General features: G+C 51.2%; 2 protein-coding genes across 5 annotated transcripts in view; one reads left to right on the forward strand and one right to left on the reverse strand.

Annotated features, from left to right (window-relative positions):
• The first annotated feature begins 192 nt into the window (after nt 1-192).
• On the forward strand, nt 193-17,306 carry NELFA (negative elongation factor complex member A). Of its 3 annotated transcripts, XM_008569117.1 has the most exons (11): nt 193-286; nt 8,028-8,199; nt 9,887-10,048; nt 11,346-11,435; nt 13,173-13,303; nt 13,402-13,471; nt 13,745-13,833; nt 14,664-14,775; nt 15,712-15,989; nt 16,157-16,256; nt 16,354-17,306. In XM_008569117.1, the coding sequence occupies exons 2-11, from the start codon at nt 8,028-8,030 to the stop codon at nt 16,536-16,538; spliced, it is 1,389 nt and encodes a 462-aa protein (XP_008567339.1). In that variant the 5' UTR covers nt 193-286; the 3' UTR covers nt 16,539-17,306. The 3 variants fall into 3 exon arrangements, with proteins under 3 accessions (XP_008567339.1, XP_008567348.1, XP_008567332.1); XM_008569110.1 differs by lacking the exon at nt 193-286 and having other exon boundaries at nt 7,966-8,199; XM_008569126.1 differs by lacking the exons at nt 193-286; nt 9,887-10,048 and having other exon boundaries at nt 7,965-8,199.
• A 182-nt stretch (nt 17,307-17,488) lies between these two features.
• Nucleotides 17,489-21,307, reverse strand: part of WHSC1 (Wolf-Hirschhorn syndrome candidate 1) — a 65,276-nt gene continuing 61,457 nt past the window's right edge. For both annotated transcript variants that reach the window (XM_008569145.1, XM_008569137.1), the window contains exon 21: nt 17,489-21,113. In XM_008569145.1, the coding sequence (XP_008567367.1) occupies nt 20,842-21,113 (272 nt within the window). In that variant the 3' untranslated portion in view covers nt 17,489-20,841. The remainder of the gene's footprint in view (nt 21,114-21,307) is intronic.

Consider the following 21,307-nt stretch of genomic DNA (forward strand, 5'->3'; position numbering starts at 1 on the left):
CCTCCCCCTCCCCTCAGGACCCTCACACCCCTCCCCCTCCCCTCAGGACCCTCACACCCCCGCCTTATTTCCGCTCCTCCCCACTTCCGAAACCCCTCTCCCTCCCAGGCCACAGTCGAATCTTGGGGCGGGGGTCACGCCGGCCCCAGCTGGGTCACCCGGGTCCGAGGTCCAGCGTCCTCCTGAAACGAGGTCCTGGTCGGCCCAGGGAGGGGGTCGGACGCCGCGCCGGGAAGCTGGTCCCCAGTGGCCCCCCAGCGCCGGGCTCTGGTTTCGGGCCCTTAGTGTAAGTCCGCAAGTGGCTGTTTTGTCCTTGCCTTACGAAGTATCCAGTAGGTCGCTCTCTGTTCTTTCAGTTCTTTCCATCACGCTGATGTTTGCGCATCCTTCTAATGAGTGGGTGGTGAGATTTGTGTTTTGTTTTTTTGGAAACATTTTATATACATGTGTCGCTTTCCGTGCAAACTAAGTAGTTTTGCAAAACATTGAAGCACCAAAATTTAAACATTCCCCCGCTGCTGCTGTTATTAGTGTTGTATGACAATAGGTTATAATTGTGGGGGGGTTGAGATATAACGTATACAAAAGTGCGTATTCAGTTTAACGAACAGTAATAGCAGAGGGACCCACTCCTGTACTCCCCGCACAGGTGAAGAGAGAGGACAGTTGTCCCCTCAGAAGCAGCCCCCTTCCAGCCACAGCCTTGTCGCTCTCTCCTCCCCCATTTGGAGGGGCAGTCATTTCTTTGCTGTTCTTTGTAGTGTTAGCAATTATATATGCATTCCTAAACAGTAGGGTTTGGTTTCGTCTGACGTGAGCTTAATATTACAGTATCATATGGTGTGTATTTTGTAAGTACGGTGTGGGTGGGTGTGTCTGTTGGCTGACACCTTGACAGATTCATCCACGTTGAAGCTGACTGGTTTAATTTTAATTGCTGTGTGGTATTCCATTCTCTGAGCAGGCAGTACTTTATCCATTTCTATCATACGGAGATGCTTAGGTTGTGGCCAGGTTTTTGCTGTTGTGAATAATGTTGCTACCAGCATTATTGTGTGAGTATTTGGGTGCTTGTAAGCATGCAGTTCTTAAACTGTAATATTAGGAGTGAAAGGGGGTCGGGGGGGTCATAGGATTGTGCCAAATTGTTTGTCAAAGTGGTTGTAACAAATTATATTCCTCACTAAAATTTGTCAGTCTGATGGATGTGTAAATATCACTGGGTGGTTTTAATTTATTTTTTATTTAAAAAAAATTTTTAAGGGCCGGCCCGGTGGCGCACTCAGTAGAGTGTGGCGCTTGGGAGCGCGGCAGCGCTCCTGCCAAGGGTTTGGATCCCATATAGAGACTGGTCTGCTCACTGGTTGAGCGCGGTGCGGGCATGACACCGAGGGTTGCGATCCCGTTGTCGGTCGCGGTACAGGCGCAACACTGAGGGTTGCGATCCCGTTAACGGTCACGAAAAAAGACAAAAAGGAAAAAAAAAAATTTTTTAAAAGATGACCGGTAAGGGGATCTTAACCCTTGACTTGGTGTTGTCAGCACCACGCTCTCCCAAGTGAGCCACGGGCCGGCCCTTCATTTATATCTGCCTTATTAGTTATACAGTTGAACATCTTTTTATGTGTTTATTTGCTGTTTGGTTTTCTTTTTGTAAATTATCTGTTTAAATCTCTTTTTTTTCTTTTCTTCTTCTTCTTCTTCTTCCTGATTCTCTTTTTTTTAATTGCTTCATAGGAGTTTTTTTGTTTATTTTTTGCTTTGGGTTTTTTTTTTTTTTTTTGCTTTTGGGTGTTTTTTTGGCGGCTGGCCGGTACAGGGATCCGACCCCTTTTTTGGCTGGGGTGGGGGTGGGGGGTAGCAGCTGGCCAGTGCTGGGATCCAAACCCATGGACCTTGGTGTTACTAACACCATGCTCTCCCAAGTGAGCTCACTGGCCAGCTGCCCCTCCCCCTCCTTTTTAAAATAAATTCTGGATACCAGTCCTTTTACAGTTTTATATGTTAGAAGTATCTCCCAGTTGTGGCTTGATTTAGATTTCTTCCCAGAATCTTTGGATGAAGAGAAGCTTTTAGTTTGAAGGTAGGTGATTGTTTTCATCTTTCCCTGTGGTTGGTGCCAATCATGTCTCATTTAGGACACAATCCCCACCCAAGGCCACACCACTCCCTGTGCTGTGTTGGCAGAGCTGTGCAGTTCTGCCTTTCACACTTGAATCTTCAGTCTACCTGGAATTGATGACTTTGTGAAGCTGGGAGTCCAATTTTAGTATTTTCCACATGGATGTCCTATTAGTCCAGCACCATTGATTGAAACCACAGTCTTTCCATTGATGTGCACTGTCATTTCCACTGTAGGTCTGTTTCTGGGCTCTGCTCTGTTCTTTTGGGCCACTTGTGTGTTGCTGTGCTAATAATCCCACACAGTCGTTATCATTGCTTTATTCATAAGTCGTGATAGCTAACAGGGCAAGCCCTCCTCCTCAGAAGCATCTGGCTATTCTTGGCCCTTTGCACTTCCATGTATCTGCATATTTTCTATTCACTTCCCAATTACACACATCAAACCTGTTGGAATTTTAAGACTGAACTGAATATATTGTTCATTCTAGAGTGAAATCTTTTATTGGGGGGGGGTTATTTTTTTTTTTTTTATGGCATGTGTACAGGCACTGGTTTTATTTTATTTTTGGCAGCTGGTTGGTATGCGGATCCGAACCCATGACCTTGGTGTTATAACACTGCCGTGTGCCAACTGAACTAATCAGCCAGCCCGAAATCTTCTTAGTAATATTAAATAATTTGTGAATATGGGCATATCTTTTTAGATCTTTAATATCTGCCATAAGGTTTTATGACTTTCTCTGTAGAGGCCTTCCATCTTATATGTTCCTAGATATTTCATATCTTTTCATTCAGTTGTAAATAGTATCTGTTAAAATTTTGTTTTCTACTTGTTACTGGTATATAGAAAAGTAATTGATTTTAGATAATGAGTTTGTGAATAGCATCTGTGCTATAGTATTACTAATTGCAGTAATTTTTCTGTAGAATCTTCTTGATTTTTCTGTGTACTTAATATTGCTTCTCTTTCCAATTACTTTTTTCTTTTTCTTGTCCTAGTGTACTAGCCAGGATCCTCCAGTACATTGTCTTGTTTCTGATCACACAGGAAGAACTTTGAATGTTTTGCCAATTAGTATTATGTTTCTTATTGTCTTTGGTGAATACCTTTATGCAGTTAAGGAAATTCTTTTCTATTCCTAGGAGATTAAAAAAATTTTTTAAATCAAGAATTAGTTTTTCTAACACCTTTATTGAGCTATAATTCACATACTGTACAACTCATTAAAATTGTAAAACTCAGTGGTTTTTAGTTTATTCACAGAGTTGATGATCCTAGTCAATTTTAGAACATTTTCATCACTCCCCAAAAGAAATCCTATATCATTAGCAGTCCCCCCCAGTCTTCTCCTCCACACCCCCCAATCCTAGACAACAACTAATCTGCTTTCTGCCTCTGTAGATATGCCTTTTCTGGACATTTCATATAAGTGAATCATACATGTGGTCTTTTGTGTCTGACTTCTTTCACTTAACGTAATGTCTTCAGGGTTCATTTGTATTGTAACATGCATCAGCACGTTCCCTTTTATCTCTGAATGATGTCCATTGTATGGATAGGCCATATTTTACTCATCCATTATTCATCAATCAATGACATTTGGGTTGTTTCCACTTTTTGGTAATTATGAATAATGCTGCTATGAACACCACAGGGTTTTGTATGGATGTGTGTTTTCAGTTTTCTTGGATTTATACCTATGAGTAGAATTGTGGGGCCAGATGGTAACTCTGTGTTTAACGTTTTGAAGAACTGCCTGTTTTGTATAGTAGTGGCTGTACTATTTTACATTCCCCTCAGTGATTTTTGAGTATTCAGTTTCTTTTTTTTTTTCCTTTTTGTCTTTTTTCGTGTCCGGCAACGGACCGCAACCCTCAGTGTCGCGCCCGTACCGGACCGGGACCGGCAACGGGATCGCAACCCTCGGTGCTACGCCCGCCCCTCGCTCAGCCAGTGAGCGGGAACCGGTCTGTATGTGGGATCCGAACCCTCAGCGGGAGCGCCACCGCACTCCCAAGCGGCGCACTGTAGCAGTGTGCCACCGGGCCGGCCCTGAGTATTCAGTTTCTCACATCCTTGCCAGCACTTGTTATCTGTCTACTTGATACAACCATCCTAGTGAGTATGAACATAAATGAATTTCTGATTTTAGGGGCCGGCCCGGTGGCGCACTGCTACAGTGCGCCGCTTGGGAGTGCGGCGGCGCTCCCGCCGAGGGTTCGGATCCCACATACAGACCGGTTCCCGCTCACTGGCTGAGCGAGGGGCGGGCACAGCACCGAGGGTTGCGATCCCGTTGCCGGTCCCGGTCTGGTACGGGCGCGACACTGAGGGTTGCGGTCCATTGCCGGACACGAAAAAAGACAAAAGACAAAAAAAAAAAAAAAAAAGAATTTCTGATTTTATCAAATGATTAAGAAATCTATTGACATGTAATCCATCACATTAACAGAGTAGCATTGATTGCAAACCAACCTCGCATTCCTGAGGTAAACCTAAGTTGGTCATTTTATGTTGTTGGGTTATATTGTCCTGATATTTTGCATATGAATTTTGTATCTATGTTCATGGGTGAGGTTGATCTATGGTTTACTTTCCCAGACTGTTTTTGTCAGATTTTGGTATGAGGTTATGCTGCCCTTATAAAAGGAGTTGTAACATATTCTCTGTTTTCCTCTTCTCTGGAAAGTTTGTTTAATAGTAGCATTATTTCTTCCTAAATGTTTGGTAGAACTTGATAATGAAGACTTCTGGGCCTGGGATTCTTTTTTGTGGGAAGATTTTTGAGTATTGATTTTTGGTTTTATGGTCTTAAATACATTTCGATGTTATATTTTTCTAGGAATTTGGCTGTTTCTACTAAATTTTCAAGTTTTTTAGCATAAAGTAGTTAATAATATTCTCTTAATTTTTTGTAATGTCAGAAGCATGTGTAGTGATGTTCCCTTTTTCATTTTTTTTTTCTTGATCCATTTCACTGTATGTTTGTCAATTTTGTAAGACTTTTCAAAGAACCAGCTTTTGGCTTTGTTGATGTTGTTTTTGTTCCACTAATCTTTGCTCTAATTTTCTTCCTTCTACTTTCTTTGTACTTATTTTGTTCTTTTGCACATCCTGTTCATCAGTAGATCTCTAGTGCATCAAAAGTCCACTCTCACACGTGATGTTAGACGAGGAGTTAGTTTTATTTTTCTCTGTGTTCTGAGCCCAGGGCTCCACACCAGGTGCTAGATGCAAGCTGATTCTCCTTTCCTCATGAATTAGTGGTGCCCGTGTGTGTGTGTGCGTGTGTGATCTTGTTTAATCTAAAGGTAGATGTATCAGTCAGCACAGGCTGCCACAACAGTACCACAGACTGGGCAGCTTAAACAACAGAGAGTGATTTCTCCGTCTTGGAGGGTGGAAGTCCAAGAACAAGGTGCCAGCCGATTCAGTTTCTAGTGAGGACTCCTCCTGGCTTGCAGATAGCTAGCTGCCTACTACCTGCTCTCTTGGGGTGGGTGGGTGTGAAATCCCTTTAGACCAGAGCCCTACCCTCACGACCTAATTACCTCCCAAAGGCCTCATCTCCAAATACCATTAATTGGGGATTAGGCTTTGCTATTGTCTGAGTGTTTGTGTCCCCCAAAAACTCATAGTTGAATTCCTAACCCTTAAGGTGATAGTATTAGGAGGTGGGGCTTTTGGGAGATAATTAAGTCATAAGGGCAGAGCCTTCATAAAAGGGATTAGTGCCCTTATAAAATAGACCCAAGGGAGCTCATTCAGCCCTTCTGCCATGTGAGGACACAGCGAGGAAGGGCCATCTGAGAACCGGGAAGCGGGTCCTCACCAGACACCAAATCTGACAGCATTTTGATCTTGGAGTTAGCTTCAGCCTCCAAAACTATAAATAATAAATGTCTGTTGTTCATAAGCCACCCAGTCTCTGGTATTCTGTTGTAGCAGCCTGAACAAAGTCAGACAGCCTTCACATATGAATTTGCAGAGGGACACAAACGTTCAGTTTGTAACAGTGGTCTTTTTTGTTTTTAACCCCCCTGACTTCTTTTCTTTACTGTAAAATACTATCCAACTTTCCTCTTTGTGTGTGCATTTGTTTCCTGGGGCTGCTGTAACAGAGTACACAAACTGAGTGGCTTAGAGCAACAGGAATTTATTGTCTCTCAGCTCTGAGTGGCCAGGAGTCAAATCACCGTGTTGGCAGGGCCACGCTCCCTCAAAGGCTCCAGGAAAGAATCTGTTCCCGGCCTCTCCTAGCTTCTGGAAGCCTTAGGTGTTCCTTGGCTTTAGGCACATCACTCCATGCACGTGCCTGTCTCCTCTTCCTCTTCTTGGCACACGTCTGTCTCTGTGTCCGCATACTCAGCATACTCAGGTGTGGTGAATGGATGGGGGGGCTACCGTGTGTTTGGGGATGGCAGGTGCAAGCTGACTGGCCCCATCTGGGCAGGACTTGGGGCATAAGCCTGTCTACTCCTGGAGGATAAGGGCACAGGTCCCCAGCAGGTGCTGGGTATTGGATCTGGCTGGAGGCTATGCTGGTTGTTCCTGAGAGGCTGAAGGCACAGTGACAGGGCAGCAGGCAGGCAGCAGCCTCTTGAGCCAGGTTATGGTCCCCAAGGGCAGAGGGAAGCTAACAAAGAGAGTGAATGGGACCCTTTGTGCTTGTGAACCCCCACCCCCACCCCGCAAGGGCGTGTGAGATGAGGCGGGCAATGAGGCCGATGGCCACAGCCCTCTTAGGACAGGACTTTGACTTTTGCGGAGACGACAGAGAGGACTTGTGCTGGAGTTTTGGCTGGGCGTCTGCACAGGGCAGGATGCTGTTGTTTGCTCCACAGTCACCAGCCCCTCTCGCACCTGTGCCCCTCAAGGGCAGCTCTGCTGTGCACCAAGTTTTGCAAGCAGCCCCATGGGCAGGGGACATTGCCAGTCCTGTGGGAAAGACAGGAGAGGAACATGGCACGCCATGTACTGGCTCTTTAGCATTTTCTCATGAAAAGGATTTGTGGATTCGTGTGGCTGAAGCAGCCCCGGCAGGCCTGGGCTCCATGGGGTGGGGTAGGTGGGTGGCCTGGGAAGGATTCAGCCTCCCAGATGTTGAGGGACGTGGCGGGCAGTGCCAGCATCGAAGGCCCCACATCACAAGTGTCCTTCAGGCATGCTGGCCTCTTGCAAGTTGTTCTCCTCTTACCTTCCAAAGAGATGGATGTGAGCCCATCCACATAGACATGGCAAGTGCAGGGCCTCACTGTACTTCCTGAGAGGTCCTGAGTCCCAGCAGCTCCTGCCAGCCCTCGAGATGGCCGTTTCTGACCCAGAAGGCTGGTGGGTCACGGGCGCACACCTCAACTCAGCTGTCGCAGGTGCTGATCCAGCTCCTCCAGTCCTTTTCTGCCTTCCCACACTCCCCCTTCCCCTGGGTGGCCACAGGTGACCAAGCCCCTGTCCCTTTGTTGAGTGTGTCAGGCCACCTGCCTTCCTCTGTGCACCCCATTGCTAGCCCTGGGCCCAACTCTTCATACTCAAGACACCCGCATCAGCAGGTTTCTTCAGTGGAGGTGACGGCAGCCCTGGCTTCTGGGCCTTCAGCTTCTGTTAAGTCTGCACACCAGAGAGAAATCAAGCCCAGAGTACTGGGTGCTGCTGGGAGCTGTCTGGGAGGCTGGGGCATGGCAACCTGGTGGAGGCTGTGGCAGCTCAGAGAAGCTGGTGCCCCAGGGTGGGGGTGGGGTGCAGAGGAAAGGGAGCCCACAGGTGGAAGTGTGGGTGCCAGGGCTGGGCCATTGGCACAGAGGATGGTGCTGCCCTGTGCCCCCCAGGAGCTCTGGCCAGGTTGGAGGTGGGCATGTTCGTTAGGAGCAGGCGGTCATGCCAGCAGCGTCTTCTCTCTTGGCAGATGAAGGGTGCCCTGATGGAGATCATCCAGCTCGCCAGCCTGGACTCAGACCCCTGGGTTCTCATGGTTGCGGACATTCTGAAGTCCTTTCCAGACACGGGGTCGCTTAATCTTGACCTTGAGGAGCAGAATCCCAATGTTCAAGATATTTTAGGAGAACTTAGAGAAAAGGGTATGTTTTGTGGCTTTAATTCATGTTGGGGTGAGGGAAATGGGTCTTATTTTAAACATTTTTTTCTAAAATGAATTTGATTTTTAGAGTGTGTGTTGTTTACCGTGAGTGTGTTATGGTTCTTAAAATATTAACTATATACACATGTCACCCCCCACATGCTGCTGTCTGGCATTTTGCCAACCCTTGAAAAACAAACTGTGACAGCCTGCAAGCCCCAACCCCACATGCTTGCCTCATCTGAAGTTGTATCATTTGTGGTTTTCACGTTCACTCACCATCTCTCCGATTAGCTCCACGCAGGCAGGAACCTTATCTGTTCAGGTTATATCTCAAGAGCCTAGAACATTCTCTGACACACAGTAGATGCTCAGAAATACATGATGGAAATATCATCAGTTAGTTATTTAGAACGTGAACTGAAAACCACTTAGAAAATATTTGCAAATGGTGGTGGCATGGACCTTTTCTGAATTTCTCCTACCTTGGATAATTGGAACTGGCAGTGCCCGGAAGATTAAACCTTGTGCCCCAGCCTCCTGCAGGGGAGGAGTGCCCAGAAAGACAGGGCCGTGCATTGGAGAAGTCAAGGCTCTGGCTCCGGCAGGGGCTGCTGGCATGGCTGTCCTCTGAGGGTGGCTCCTGACAGCTCTTCTCACCTCTGAGGTGACCACTCACTCTTGTACTTTTTAGATTTTTACTTGATTTGTAATTGCACACGCACCACACAAATGCTTTCAGAACCATCCACACCCACCCCTTTGATGTGTCTCTGGGGAATATCCCTTGGGAGCAGGAGGGGCCTGACTGTGCTCTGTGCTGCTTCTCGAAGTGGTCCTGTAACTCCTCCAGGCAGCAGGTGCACCTGTTCTCTGTGGGCTTTTCCCGAGCTCTAACCACTGGGTGGACCACACAGACTCAAACGTGCATGGGCAGTTTTGTGGAGGGCTGGGATTCAGCAGGGTTCAGGAGAGACCACTGACCTGAGGACCCATGGGGACTGGAGGAGAGAAGCCTGTGGAGGCCAGACTTACTCTTGCTGTGGCTTGGGGCGTGCTTTGCGAAAATTTGATATGTTTTAGGAATGTTACCCCCTCCGGCAACAGCAGTATTTGTGACACCTGCCATGCCGAGGGCTCACGGCTGACATTCCCCATCCTCTCTCTCTGGGCTTTCTGGTTTTTTTTGTTGTTGTTCGTTTTTTTTTTTTTCCTTTTTGTCTTTTTTACTGACCAGTATGGGATCGCAAACCTCGGTGTCGCGCCCGTACTGGGAACCGGCAACAGGATCGCAACCCTCGGTGTTGTGCCCGCGCCGCGCTCAGCCAGTGAGCGGGAACCGGTCACCACATGGGATCCGAACCCTCGGCAGGAGCACCGCCGGGCTCCCAAGTGGTGCACTCTCCAGTGCGCCACCGGGCCGGCCCCTGGGCTTTCTGTTTTTAAAAAGCTCCCACAGGATTGTGTGGAGCTCCTCTCCTGGGGAGGGGGGCCGCCCATCCTTGCCACATGGGCCACTGTGATGGCCTCACTTCCTGGGGATGGCAAAGCTGGAGCAGAGGGGACTTGAAACCAAAGCAGAAGCTACACAACTACAGATAGCAAAAGCTCAGTTGTCCTATTAGCTGCGAGTATGGCCTAAGCACCCCCAGTAAGGAAAGGCGCCCCTGACTGTTGTTTCTGCACAGTGGGCGAGTGCGAGGCATCCGCCATGCTGCCACTGGAGTGCCAGTACTTGAATAAGAACGCCCTGACCACCCTCGCTGGGCCCCTCACACCCCCGGTGAAGCACTTCCAGTTGAAGCGGAAACCCAAGAGTGCCACGCTGCGGGCGGAACTCCTGCAGAAGTGTGAGTGTCCCCGAGCATGGTGCCACTGCGGGCCCAGGCATGGGGCAGACTGACTGCAGAGTAGATCACGCTTTTGTCTCCCTAGGGCTTTGAATTTTAGGTTTCTCTTAGATTTTAAGGTTCCTACTCTTTCTTTTCAGGAAGACGGAGTTCTGCATGAGGTGCTTTTTTTGGAAATTTATTGCTATACCAAACTATGCTTTGAAAACATGTTTTAGACACTTCAGTTTTTCAGGCTAAGGTGTCCATAATCTTTGTTACAAAAATGGAGTCTCTACCAACTGAGTCATGCTGTCGTGCGCCTTGCAGCAGGCAGTGGCGTACAAGGCTGATGCAGCGTCCGTGTGGGGCAGCACTGGCCTTAACTCATATCTTTACCTTCCTCTTGAGCTGCCAGTGATCTAGATTTGACCTTAAAGATATTTGGTCATTTCATTTAATGTTTTCCCAAATAGTGTCTTACAAACTGTGTGGAAATTGTTGACTGGGAAAAGGGCAAGGAAATTGATTTCTTCAACCAGATAGTAAGATAGAGGTTTCAATAAATTGTTTTGAAAGGTTCTGAAATTAATGTTAATAACATACATAAACACCGCTTTCAGAGAGTCCAAATAAAATACAGCAGCTGTCCATGACTCTCGGTTTAAATAGCATCAGGCCCAACACTGTCTTGGGCTCCATGGCACTGCAGGGCCACTGGGCAGCTTGAGAGGTCTCTGCTCCATCCCTCAGGCCCAGCCCCCATGGCAGACGCATCCCGACCAGGAGGTCAGCAGCTACACCTGCTCTGTCCTCCCACGTGTAGCCAGCAGTGGCCCAGGGTCTGCTAGTGGCATTTGGTCTCCCCTCACCCTCCAGCCTTACTGAGCCAAGTCAGGAAAGTCTCTTTTTTGTTTCTTCCTTATAATTATGCATTTGTGAGGAGAATCCTAAGCTGTGCCTGCTGACCATTGGTGAGGATGGTGGTCCATGGGCATGAGCTGATGTCCCCAGCTGGAGGCCCGGGTGGTCCGTGGGGAGATAGGGAGCCATTGGCCCCATCTCCTGGGAAGTGCAGGCATGCTGCAGCGCTTGAGCATGCTTACAGGAAAGAGTTTTTGACACAGAAAATCTGGTAATATTTGACTTGGGTTAGGCTTCTCAGTAAACGGGCGGGTGGTTAGTTAGGAAAACAAGCCTTGGTGTACGAATACTGCCAACTCGTCCTTGTACAGCAGGCTCCCGCAGGTGGGACTTACGTGGGGTGAGAGGCGGTGCCATTCTGATGAGTGCTGACACACGCGTCCTTCCCTTGCAGCCACTGAGACCGCGCAGCAGCTGAAGAGGAGTGCGGGGGTGCCCTTCCATGCCAAGGGCCGGGGGCTGCTCCGGAAGATGGACACCACAAGTAAGGCCATCGCCCTGCTGCACGGCTGAGTGCCTTCATGTGTTCGTGCTCACAACAGAGTGCCCAGGCCCTGAGAGCTGCCCCGCATCCGGGTTGCTCACGGTCAGAGCCATCATAGCTTGTCAGACTTGGGGCTTGACCTGAAAGATGCTGCTTTTCCTCCTTAGCAAAGTCACTTAGACATTAAAATTGATGGGGCAATAAGCCCTAAAGATCCCTTCTGGGTCATTTATGAAATGAGGAGAGAACTCTGGGTTAGTTTCATGAGCTTTTCCATGTAGGGAGAGACCTGGAAGGACAGGCGTGCTAAGAGGAGGAGGGCCGGAGTTTGAGGGAGACACTTGCTGCGGTCTGCAGTGGCTGTCCGTGGGCAGACGTGCCACGTGCCTACTCCTGTCTCACCCGGTTCGGCCACCGGCCCAGTGCTGCTGTTGTGCCCCATGTCTGTGCATGTGTGGGGAGGCAGCGGCAGCGACAGTGCCTGGAGATGGGGACTCCTAGCCCCCTGCACAGAGTAAACTGCCTCCTGCTGCTGGCCAGCCCCACCTGCTGTTCTCAGGCTCGTGCCTTGATGTGTCCTTGTTGATTTGAGCATGTTCCTCCCTGGGGTTGGGCACGAGCTTAAGCAGGATGGACATGGATCACAAGAAAACGGGATTGCCCCTGGGAACCATGGCCAGGGCACAGTGCACCTCCAGAAGGCACTGAACAAAGCTAGGGGCCAGCGGGCAGGATGGCCACTCTCCTGTTTTGGGGAGTAATTGGTAAATGCACAACTGATGGCGTTGCAGGGTTTCCCTTTGGCCCTCCTGCGTGGGGTGCTCAGGGCCTGCACCACGTGGCTCATTTGGGATCTTGTCCCACCAAGCTGGTCCCCTCTGTCGTTTCCCTACCCACAGCAGCCAAGGCTCTGCCTCACTCCCCATTCCACCTGGCCCCCTGGAGCAGACCCCATCTTCCTTTCTGCCCAGCAAGGCACCCCGAGGGCGGGAGCTGCACTTGCTCAGCCAGGGAGGGAGGGGAGGGCCAGATATTGGTCAGTGTGTCTGTCCTCTACCCAGTGTTCTGATGGCGCAGTCCTGTGGGCATTTCCCTGCTGTAGGCCTGGGTCCTTGTGTGAGATCTGAGCATGCCCTGGAGGGTGCAGGGTGTGGCAGGTGCTGATGTACAGGAAGGCAACCTAGGGCGCGTCATCACCCGACAGGAGGACGGGGCTTGGGGAGAGGAGGGTGTGTGGGCGTCTGTGTACTGAGATGCGCAAGAGGAAAATAGAGGCTGGCCTGTCCATGCTGACTGAAGGCCCAGTGTTCTGAGGTGACGTGGTGCCTTTGTCTTTGCTCGGTGTTCTTGACAAAATGGCCACAGGTGGAGTGATGTCCTTTCCCTTCTGGGAGGGCTGACTCGATGCCCTTGGTTGGCTGCCCTCTGAGGTCTGGGAGTCACAGGTGTCCTGGCCAGCCGTCACCTGCTGGGCCTGTGGCAGGGTTCTTCCAAGCAGACTTGCAAGGGCGTGTCGCTGGGTTGGCAGGGTCTCAGCTACGCATCCCTTCCCCACAGTGACGCTGGCAGGGACAGCCTCTGCTCATTGTAGAAAAGGGTGGAACATACAGACAGTGGCAGGAGCCGGCCCCCTCCTTGAAGTCCTCCCCGGAGCAGCCCCCGTCATGGGCCCTCTCCGGTGGTCAGAGGGTGTGGGAGCTCCCGCTGGACCACTGACAGGCACCGTCCTCTCCCCAGCCCCTCTCAAAGGCATCCCGAAGCAGGCGCCCTTCAGAAGCCCCACCACACCCAGCGTCTTCAGCCCCACCGGGAACCGGACCCCTATCCCGCCTTCGAGGACACCCCTGCGGAAAGAAAGGGGCGTGAAGGTGGGCCCATCCCCCAGCTTCTATGACGCCCCCGGCAAGGTCAGTGTCGCTTCCCCTTCGCATTGTAGTTACGTGCGCGCTTGTGTGTGTTTTGGCAGCTGCTCGATATCTCTGAGCTGGATATGGTCGGTGCTGGCCGAGAAGCAAAGAGAAGAAGAAAGACGTTAGGTGCGTGTCCGGGGCTGTCCGCGCCAGGGACCCTGTCCTGGGGCGGGCTGGGTGCTTCCCTGGCGGGGCTGCTAGGTGACAGGAGAGGGCCTCTCTTCCTGGGGGTCCCTCTTCTCCGACCTACGGACGCTTGTTTTCGCACCGTGCTGGTGGCCATTGTCTTCTCCTTTGCCTGGAGACTATTTGAGGTGCCTGCTGCTGTCTTGAGCTGAGCTTGCAGGGACAATGCCTGTTCCTTCTGAACCAGCAGGAGGACTCTTGCTCTGTCCACAGATGCAGAGGTGGTGGAAAAGCCAGCCAAGGAAGAGACTATCGTTGAAAACGCCACCCCGGACTACGCAGCCGGCCTGGTGTCTACACAGGTAGGCTGGAGTGCAGCGCGGCCGCGGTGCCTCCCACAGCCGCCAGCATCTGCCCTGGCACCTGCCGCCCCCGAGTATGTGCTCCCTCTTGTTCTGATTTTTAGCCACTAAATGTGTCCTGTGTGTGTGTATATGTATGTACATGTGTGTGGGCGATGTCTGGATGGATGGATGGATATGTATGTGTGTATGAGAGGCGGCATGGGCCCGGGGCCCTGACTTGGGCGTCAGACTCTGAACACCTGCCACACTCCCCCACGGGGGGCTGCCTGGGGAATCTACTCACCACTGCTCCTTGGTTTCCCCATGTCAGGCAAGGGTGGCGTTTCTGCCGCAGGTGGCCGTGCGTGAATGGGGGCCAGGCCTATGGGAGGTGCTAGGTGTGGCTGCTGTCAGGGACCTCGGTGCCCTGGAGACCATGGTCATGCCTATGGGAGGGGGGAGGTTAGACAGCTGGGAGCAGCCCCTTCCCCAGAGTCTGTGTGGCCTGTTGTGGCCGTGCCTGGAGAAGGCCGTGTCACAGCACTCGTTCCCAGGGAACAGGCTCCGTCCTCCTGCCGCGGCTGCTCTCCGGCCATCTCGGAGCGCGTGGGTCCTTCTGCGGCAGGAGCAGCCTGCTGGGCTTTGTTCTTTCCTCGAAGCTGGTTGGGTCGGGAGGTTCCTGGACCACCCTCCTCTCCTTAACAGGAGCAGCTCAGCCCCTCCTGCCGAGGTGGCTTCAGGTGCTGGGGGCTCGTGGCTGTAGCAGCCCCTTCCCTGGCTCTGGGGTGGGGAGCACGCGCTGAAGCCCTGGGCCCCTTCCGGGAGGGACCATCACGTCTGTCTTCCAGAAACTTGGGTCTCTCGGCAGCGAGCCTGCGCTGCCCTCCACCAGCTACCTTCCCTCCACACCCAGCGCGGTGCCCGCTGCCTCCTACACACCCAGCTCTGAGACCCCGCCAGGTGAGCATGGGCAGGGCCTCCGCCACCTTGGCTCACAATCACGTCTGCCACATGGTGCCACTGGGGACCACAGTTCCCATGGCTTCTTCCACGTCAGGACACCAGTTCCCTGTGGTTTTCTTTCAGCCCCTGCTGGTGCTGGGGGTGGGAGCCCCTCCTGGCCAGTGCACATTCCAGGAAGCTCTGACTGACTGTGTGCCCTTACTGGGGTTGTTCAACCCAGTCAGCTGCCCACTGTGGGGCATGGCAGAAAAGAAAATCCTGGCTGGGAGGGTCTTGCCCTCAGGGTGGGCCATTTCTCCCAGACGGAGGGCCCTGCCGAGGTCACGGCACCTTGGGGCCGAGGGGCTCCCTCTCAGTCCCAGAATTTTGGAAAGAAAATACCTGAGGAAAAGTTAAACTTGGGTTAGTAAGCTCTGTGTTTGGGCTTTTGCTCCAATGGGCTCTGCTTTGCTGGCCAGGAGCTCAGTGGGCAGGGGGGCCCTTGGGGTCAGTTGTCCTCACTGGGCCTGGAGGGTGTGGGGCCCAAGGAAACTGTCTTCTTCTGTCTTCTCACCAGTGCGTGGCGTGTGGTGCCAGGAGCTGACCAGAGCCTGGACATTTCTGGCTCTGGAAAGGCCTGAAACCCTGGCTCTGCCCCTCTGGCAGCATTCTTGGGACTTATGCCCCTGGTCTGGTGGGTGTCTCCAGGTGCTCCAGCTTCTTGTCAGAGAGGAGCAGCACAGAGCACACAGGTTGGGGGCAGATGAGCAGTCAGGGCCTGGGAAGTGGGGCTGAGCCTGTCGCCTCTGCAGGAGCAGTGGGGTCTAGGGGCAGGTGGCCTTGAGACGGGGGTCTGGGCACAAGATCCAGGGCAAGCAGTGGGGGTGGGGGTCCAGGTCCAGCCCCCAACACTCCCTGCGCAGCCACGCTCACCATGACCCACTCTGCCTACAGCCCCATCTTCCCGGGAAGCCAACTTGCAGGCCAGCCGGCCGCCCGAGGAGCCCAGCACCCCAAGCCCCACGCTACCAGCACAATTCAAGCAGAGGGCTCCCATGTACAACAGCAGTCTGAGCCCAGCCACACCCACGCCTGCAGCTCCCACCTCGCCCCTGACGCCTACCACGCCTCCAGCTGGCACCCCTGCCGCCCAGACACCCCCGGTGGCCATGGTGGCCCCACCGACCCAGCCCCCTGCCCAGCAACAGCCTAAGAAGAACCTGTCCCTCACGGTAGGTGTGACCTAGCGGAGCCTGTGGGCCACCCGGTTGGTGGTAGGGCCTCACATCCCTGCACCTGGGGTGGGGTACTGGCCATGCCTGGCACAGGCCTGCAGGTGGAAGCAGGTGGTGGCCCTGGTGAGGCCCAGGCACCTATACCCCTCTCTTCCTGCTTGTAGAGAGAGCAGATGTTTGCTGCCCAGGAGATGTTCAAGACGGCCAACAAAGTCACGCGGCCTGAAAAGGCCCTCATCCTTGGCTTCATGGCCGGCTCCCGAGGTGCGTCCGTGTGGCCGGGCGGGGTGGTGCCCTGGGTAGGGTGGGGTATGGGCTCCTTGTCCCCAGGCGTCCACCCAGCAGCCCCTGCCCCCCACAGAGAACCCATGCCAGGAGCAAGGGGACGTGATCCAGATCAAGCTCAGTGAGCACACAGAGGACCTGCCCAAGGCGGACGGCCAGGGCAGCACCACCATGCTGGTGGACACAGTGTTCGAGATGAACTACGCCACGGGCCAGTGGACGCGCTTCAAGAAGTACAAGCCCATGACCAACGTTTCCTAGGGACCGCCCGCCTCCACGGCTGGTCCCCAACCCACCTCCCTGGCCACTGATGCACTGCTGAGCCCCAGCCTGTTTTAAGTTTTAGATTCACTTTTCTGGTGTGTTTTGGGGGTTATTTTTTAAAATTTTAATATGGGTTACTTTTTGTGTGATTTAAGACACATTTTTGGATTCAGTGTACATTTTTGAACTTCAAAGTTAACCAAAGAAGTTACAACTTCCTAGTTTTAGTGACAGCTCTGCCTGTTAAGACTTTTACCATTTTTTATTTTTTCTTAAAGAAATTCCACTGAGTGAGGGCTTTTCATTGCTAGTGCGACACCCTCCCCACCCCGTGAGGTTGAGGGGACCAAAGGTGGTGCTGAGGTGATGCTGGGGACGCCGCAGCGATGCCAGAGAACAGGAGGCGATGGGCCTCACCCACTGCCACGCCTGCCTGAGAGTTTTGTAATTGTCTTTTGTACAGTTGTGGACATTTAAGACCAGTCTTCGAGTACCTATTTTCATTGTAAAACTATCTGAACAATTAAAGTTTAGCTTTTCTAAAGAGAGCCCCTGGAGCTGTGCTTTGGGGCCAGCTCACCCTCCCTGCTCTGGGCCCCGGCCTTTGCTAGGCGGCTGTCAGGACTGGGGGTGTGGGGAGACCAGGGTCAGCCCAGGCGCCGCAGCGCCGGGAATGGTCAGCCTGAGCGCTTTACCTTCAGTGGGGACTTGGGAACCATATTAATTACTTTTGAAAGAAGAAAAAAGTATTTTCCAAAATCATAATTACACCTGCTATTTCCAGTATCTGTTACACTTCCCAAGGCTGTGCAGGCCTCTCCCCGGCAGGTCAAAGGTGAGATGACAGTGGCCCTCCCAGAGTGAGGGGGTGTAAGAGCTTGGTGCCAAATGCCTCGGAATTCAGAGTAACTGGAAACATGGAAAAAATTCAAAACACAATCATAAAATAAGTGTAAGAAAAAAGCCTTTAAAGTTTTTTTAATACAAAAATACTTGTACACAGTTTTTCAAACACAACTCTCCACTTTAAATGCTATTTTTCCCACCTGGCAATTCTCAATTCTATATTTCAGTATATCCCCCCCACCCCCCAAGTGAATTTCAAGTTTTTAAGTCTAACTATCAAACCTGGTGATAGCACCCAGTATTCCTAAAAGGAACCTGACCTTACAATGTATATCAAATTTAGACACCAATAGGCACATTCAAATTTATATTTAATTTCTGACGGGGCATTTCACATCAACAGGGTCTGGTGACACCACGGTGCCCAGTGGACACAGTGTCTTACTCGACTGCCTAACAGTCATCAGCTACACTTACAGGATCAAGATATTTGGCAACTGACAGCTTGAGTTAACTTTAATTAAAACAGGTTTATCTTTAATTATAATTAAAAATAAGGTAATTCTGGAAGATGGGCATTGTATGCATCATGGTTTAGATGTCAAGATAAGTACTTCAAAGGTATCGAGAAGCGCAAACCTGAGTGTGTGCGACCCAGGCAGCCCTGGGTGGGCATTGCGGGGAAGGGAGGGCTGTTCCTCAGAAGACAGGACAACTGGATCCTCAGCACTTTAGGTGCCAGAGGCATTTCCCCACGAGTGGCCACATCCCTGTGACTGCACACACAGTGTGCCAGACACCCATGTCCTCAGGCCAGTGCTGGCACAGACACGCCCCAGGTGTGCGCAACACAGGTCTAGGCGTAGTGTGCAGTGGGTTTCTGATGCCAAGGAGACCTGAGGAGCTCGACAGTTTGCTGTGTTTTGTTCACATTGACAAAGGATTGAGACAGATGTTCAGGAAGCCAGCCCTCAAAAACAAAGTCTCCCCCAGACTCAGAACAAAAGCTGGCAGGTCAGAGAACTGGTCATGTCACGGTCACGGCTGAGTGCCAGCCCCGAAGGGGAAAGGCCCTTCAAGTTCAGAGCCACTACTGCAAATCCTTGTTTTACTTGGATTTATAAATCAGTCGTCTACAAATTTTCAAAGTTAGTGTTACTTGATCATTAGTTTTAACTGTTTTTGAAAGGGAAACCACATTTAAGATTTTTGCATATTTCCTTCAGAATATAAAATAATTTGGAAATAATATCAAAGTGACTCAGAAATCGTAAGATTTTACTATTGTCGCATACAAAAGTTGGTCTGCTCCCCAAAGTGTACTGCAAAACCAATTCTGATATTGGAACTTATGCAGAAGTCCCTCGGCTGGTAGGAAAGGATCTTTCGGACAAGTGACATGAGTCCACACCTGTCAGAGGAGTCCCCAGGGCCATGGGCTCCAAAAGCCAGAGCCATGTGCACTTGGGGAGGCCATGCAGCCTGTCACTGGAACAACCTTCCGAATTTAGGGCATAAACAGCATAAATCTGGACCAATCCAGTATTTTGTGAAGACAATTTGAGAGAAGTTAGAGTTCTAGAGTTGTAAACTGAAAAAATACACCCAGTCACCTGTCTTACAGGCAGGTGCGTTTCCAGAGGTCGCAGCCTACACGTGCAGGAGTCAGCCGACTGCAAAGCTTTTGCTTTTTCCTTTTGGTCCTTTGTATGGTTACTTTTTTCTGGACCATGATAGGAGAAAGGCTAACGGGATGGCCACCAGTCCCCAAAACTTCCTCCTCCTGGTCAGTGCTGTGGCAGGTGCCAGATCCTGCAGGTCCTCACACATGCAGCCCAAGTGCAGGTCAGAGCCATGAGCAGTCAATCTTAGGCCCAGCATAGACCGCCACACTATACGGTGAGACGAGAGGATGTGAAAGAAAGAGGCCGCCTCAGGTGCAGTTTTGAGGAATAACTAAACTTTTCTGCAAATGGATGTTCTCCTTAGATTGAGAAAAAGCACCTGATGCTGAGGGGTCCCTCTCCCCCTGGCGTGGAGACAGGCAGCCCCTTGGGCCACACAAGTGCCTCCCTCCTTTCTCGGGATGCTCCAAACTTCCCAGGGTCAAGAGGAACCCCCAGAAAATAAGAATCGAGTCTTCCAAAGAGAGCTTACTCAGATATTTCTCACCTTGTGGGGGCTGGGCCTTTTAATAATACATAAGATAATTGAAGCCTCATGGGGAGACGGGCATCAGCAGGCATGCGCACACCAGGCGGGCCTTGGGCCCTGGGAGAAGTGCTTCTCGGTGCCCTGGCTGTCGCAGCACAATCCACGTCGTCTGCTGACAGGCCCACATAGTGGTGAGATGGAAACCACTTTAGATGGCACCAGTTCTGAACTCTGGGTCTCTCCTCAGACCGACCCGCTGGGTCCCTGACAGACCAGTGCCTGTCACTGACAGCACCCTCAGGGATTCCCTAAGTCCTCACTTCCTGGATTCCGCACAGACTATGGGGTCATGCCGCTACTGAGTCATGCCTTCTTGCCCTGAGAACTCAGGGTCACATCAGTAAATACACATTTCAGTCGGTGGTGATTCGTGAAACAGGTTTAGCAAAAAATATATTGACAACAAAAGCCAGAAACTGGTAAAGAAAAACCAAATGAAAAAAATATACAGGGTTTTCCCCCAAATGTTGATAACCTAGTGTGTTCAGAAGACAGTCCCAGGTGAGAAGTGGCCCGACCATCCAGACCAGGAAAGGCGGCCTGGCACTTAGTCCAGATCCATGGAGAGAGAAAGCTGTGGGAGGAGGCCTTACAACACTGCCACTCTCGCCACCCGTGGGGCCAGCTTCTCACTAGGATGGAAAAGAAGCATTTTGAGGAAAAATTCACATTAGTACAAAAAAAAAAAAAATCATACAACTGTTTCCAAAGAGCAAAACGATGATCAAAATCATGGTTTCCAGGGAATCCAAGGTCTGTCCTTGCACAGACCCCAGCCTGGTCTCTCCTGAGTGAGGACAACACTGTAAGCAGAAGCTGAGCAATATTAGGATTAAAGAGTTAATGGTGATCCTTTAGGAAAAATACTATTCTATACATTTCAGGTGAGATAAAAACATTTCATATGCCAATTAATTTTTGACCATACCTTTAACCTAAAAAAATAGAGCGGGAGGGCACCTTGACATCATAGAAATTCAAGTGTAGATGTAATGCTGTGTAGTAAGGCTTGTGTGTCCTGGGACGCCGAGCCCCATGGCTCCGACGGTGATCAGTGCAGACGCAGCGGACGCTGCCGAGGGTGGCTCAGTGGTGGGAGGCGCTCCCTCCCAGGAGGCCTGTAGGTCTGTCGCGCGGCTATGACCTGGGTCCTCCGGGCCAGTCCCATGCTGGCCCTCTCCCCGCAGGCAGGGCTGGCTGCCCGTCGCCGCCCCTGGATCTGGCCAAGCTGCGCCTGGCGCTATTTGCCTTCTGTGACCCTCCGCCAACACCTTCTTTTCTTTCTCTTCCCCTTTGACTTCATTGGTCCTGGAAAGGGTTTCTCAGTCTTGGTGCTTCTACCCGATTCTGTCCCCAAGTCATGCTCGCAGCAGTATGACTGCCCATCCTGGGTGGAGCTGAAGGCTGTCCCATCTTGGTGGTCCTTACAAAATGAATTGGGGCACAGGTGGCAAAATGAAGTGGAGGGTTTGCCACACACGTCACAGTGGTGCCAAGGACATTCCCACTTCCCTGCAACAAAGCACAGAAGATCAGCAGACAGGAGCCGTGGAGCCACAGCAACTTCCACATTTCCTGAGTGAAAGTTATTTGAAAAACGTGGCTGGCCAGTTGGCTCAGTTGGTTAGACAGAGCGTGGTGTTGTAACACCAAGGTCAAGGGTTGGATCCCCATACCAACCAGCTGCCAGAGAAAAAATAAATGAC

The sequence above is a fragment of the Galeopterus variegatus genome, unplaced genomic scaffold (genome assembly GCF_000696425.1).
Source record: "Galeopterus variegatus unplaced genomic scaffold, G_variegatus-3.0.2 Scaffold26, whole genome shotgun sequence".
NCBI lineage: Eukaryota > Metazoa > Chordata > Mammalia > Dermoptera > Cynocephalidae > Galeopterus > Galeopterus variegatus.

Coding starts and splice junctions, on each gene's coding strand:
- NELFA (XM_008569110.1), top strand. CDS start 7,977: ATGTTCGTTAGGAGCAGGCGGTCATGCCAGCAGCGTCTTCTCTCTTGG. Junction 8,200..9,886: donor AGGAGAACTTAGAGAAAAGG/GTATGTTTTGTG, acceptor GTTTCTGCACAG/TGGGCGAGTGCGAGGCATCC. Junction 11,436..13,172: donor CCGGAAGATGGACACCACAA/GTAAGGCCATCG, acceptor TCCTCTCCCCAG/CCCCTCTCAAAGGCATCCCG.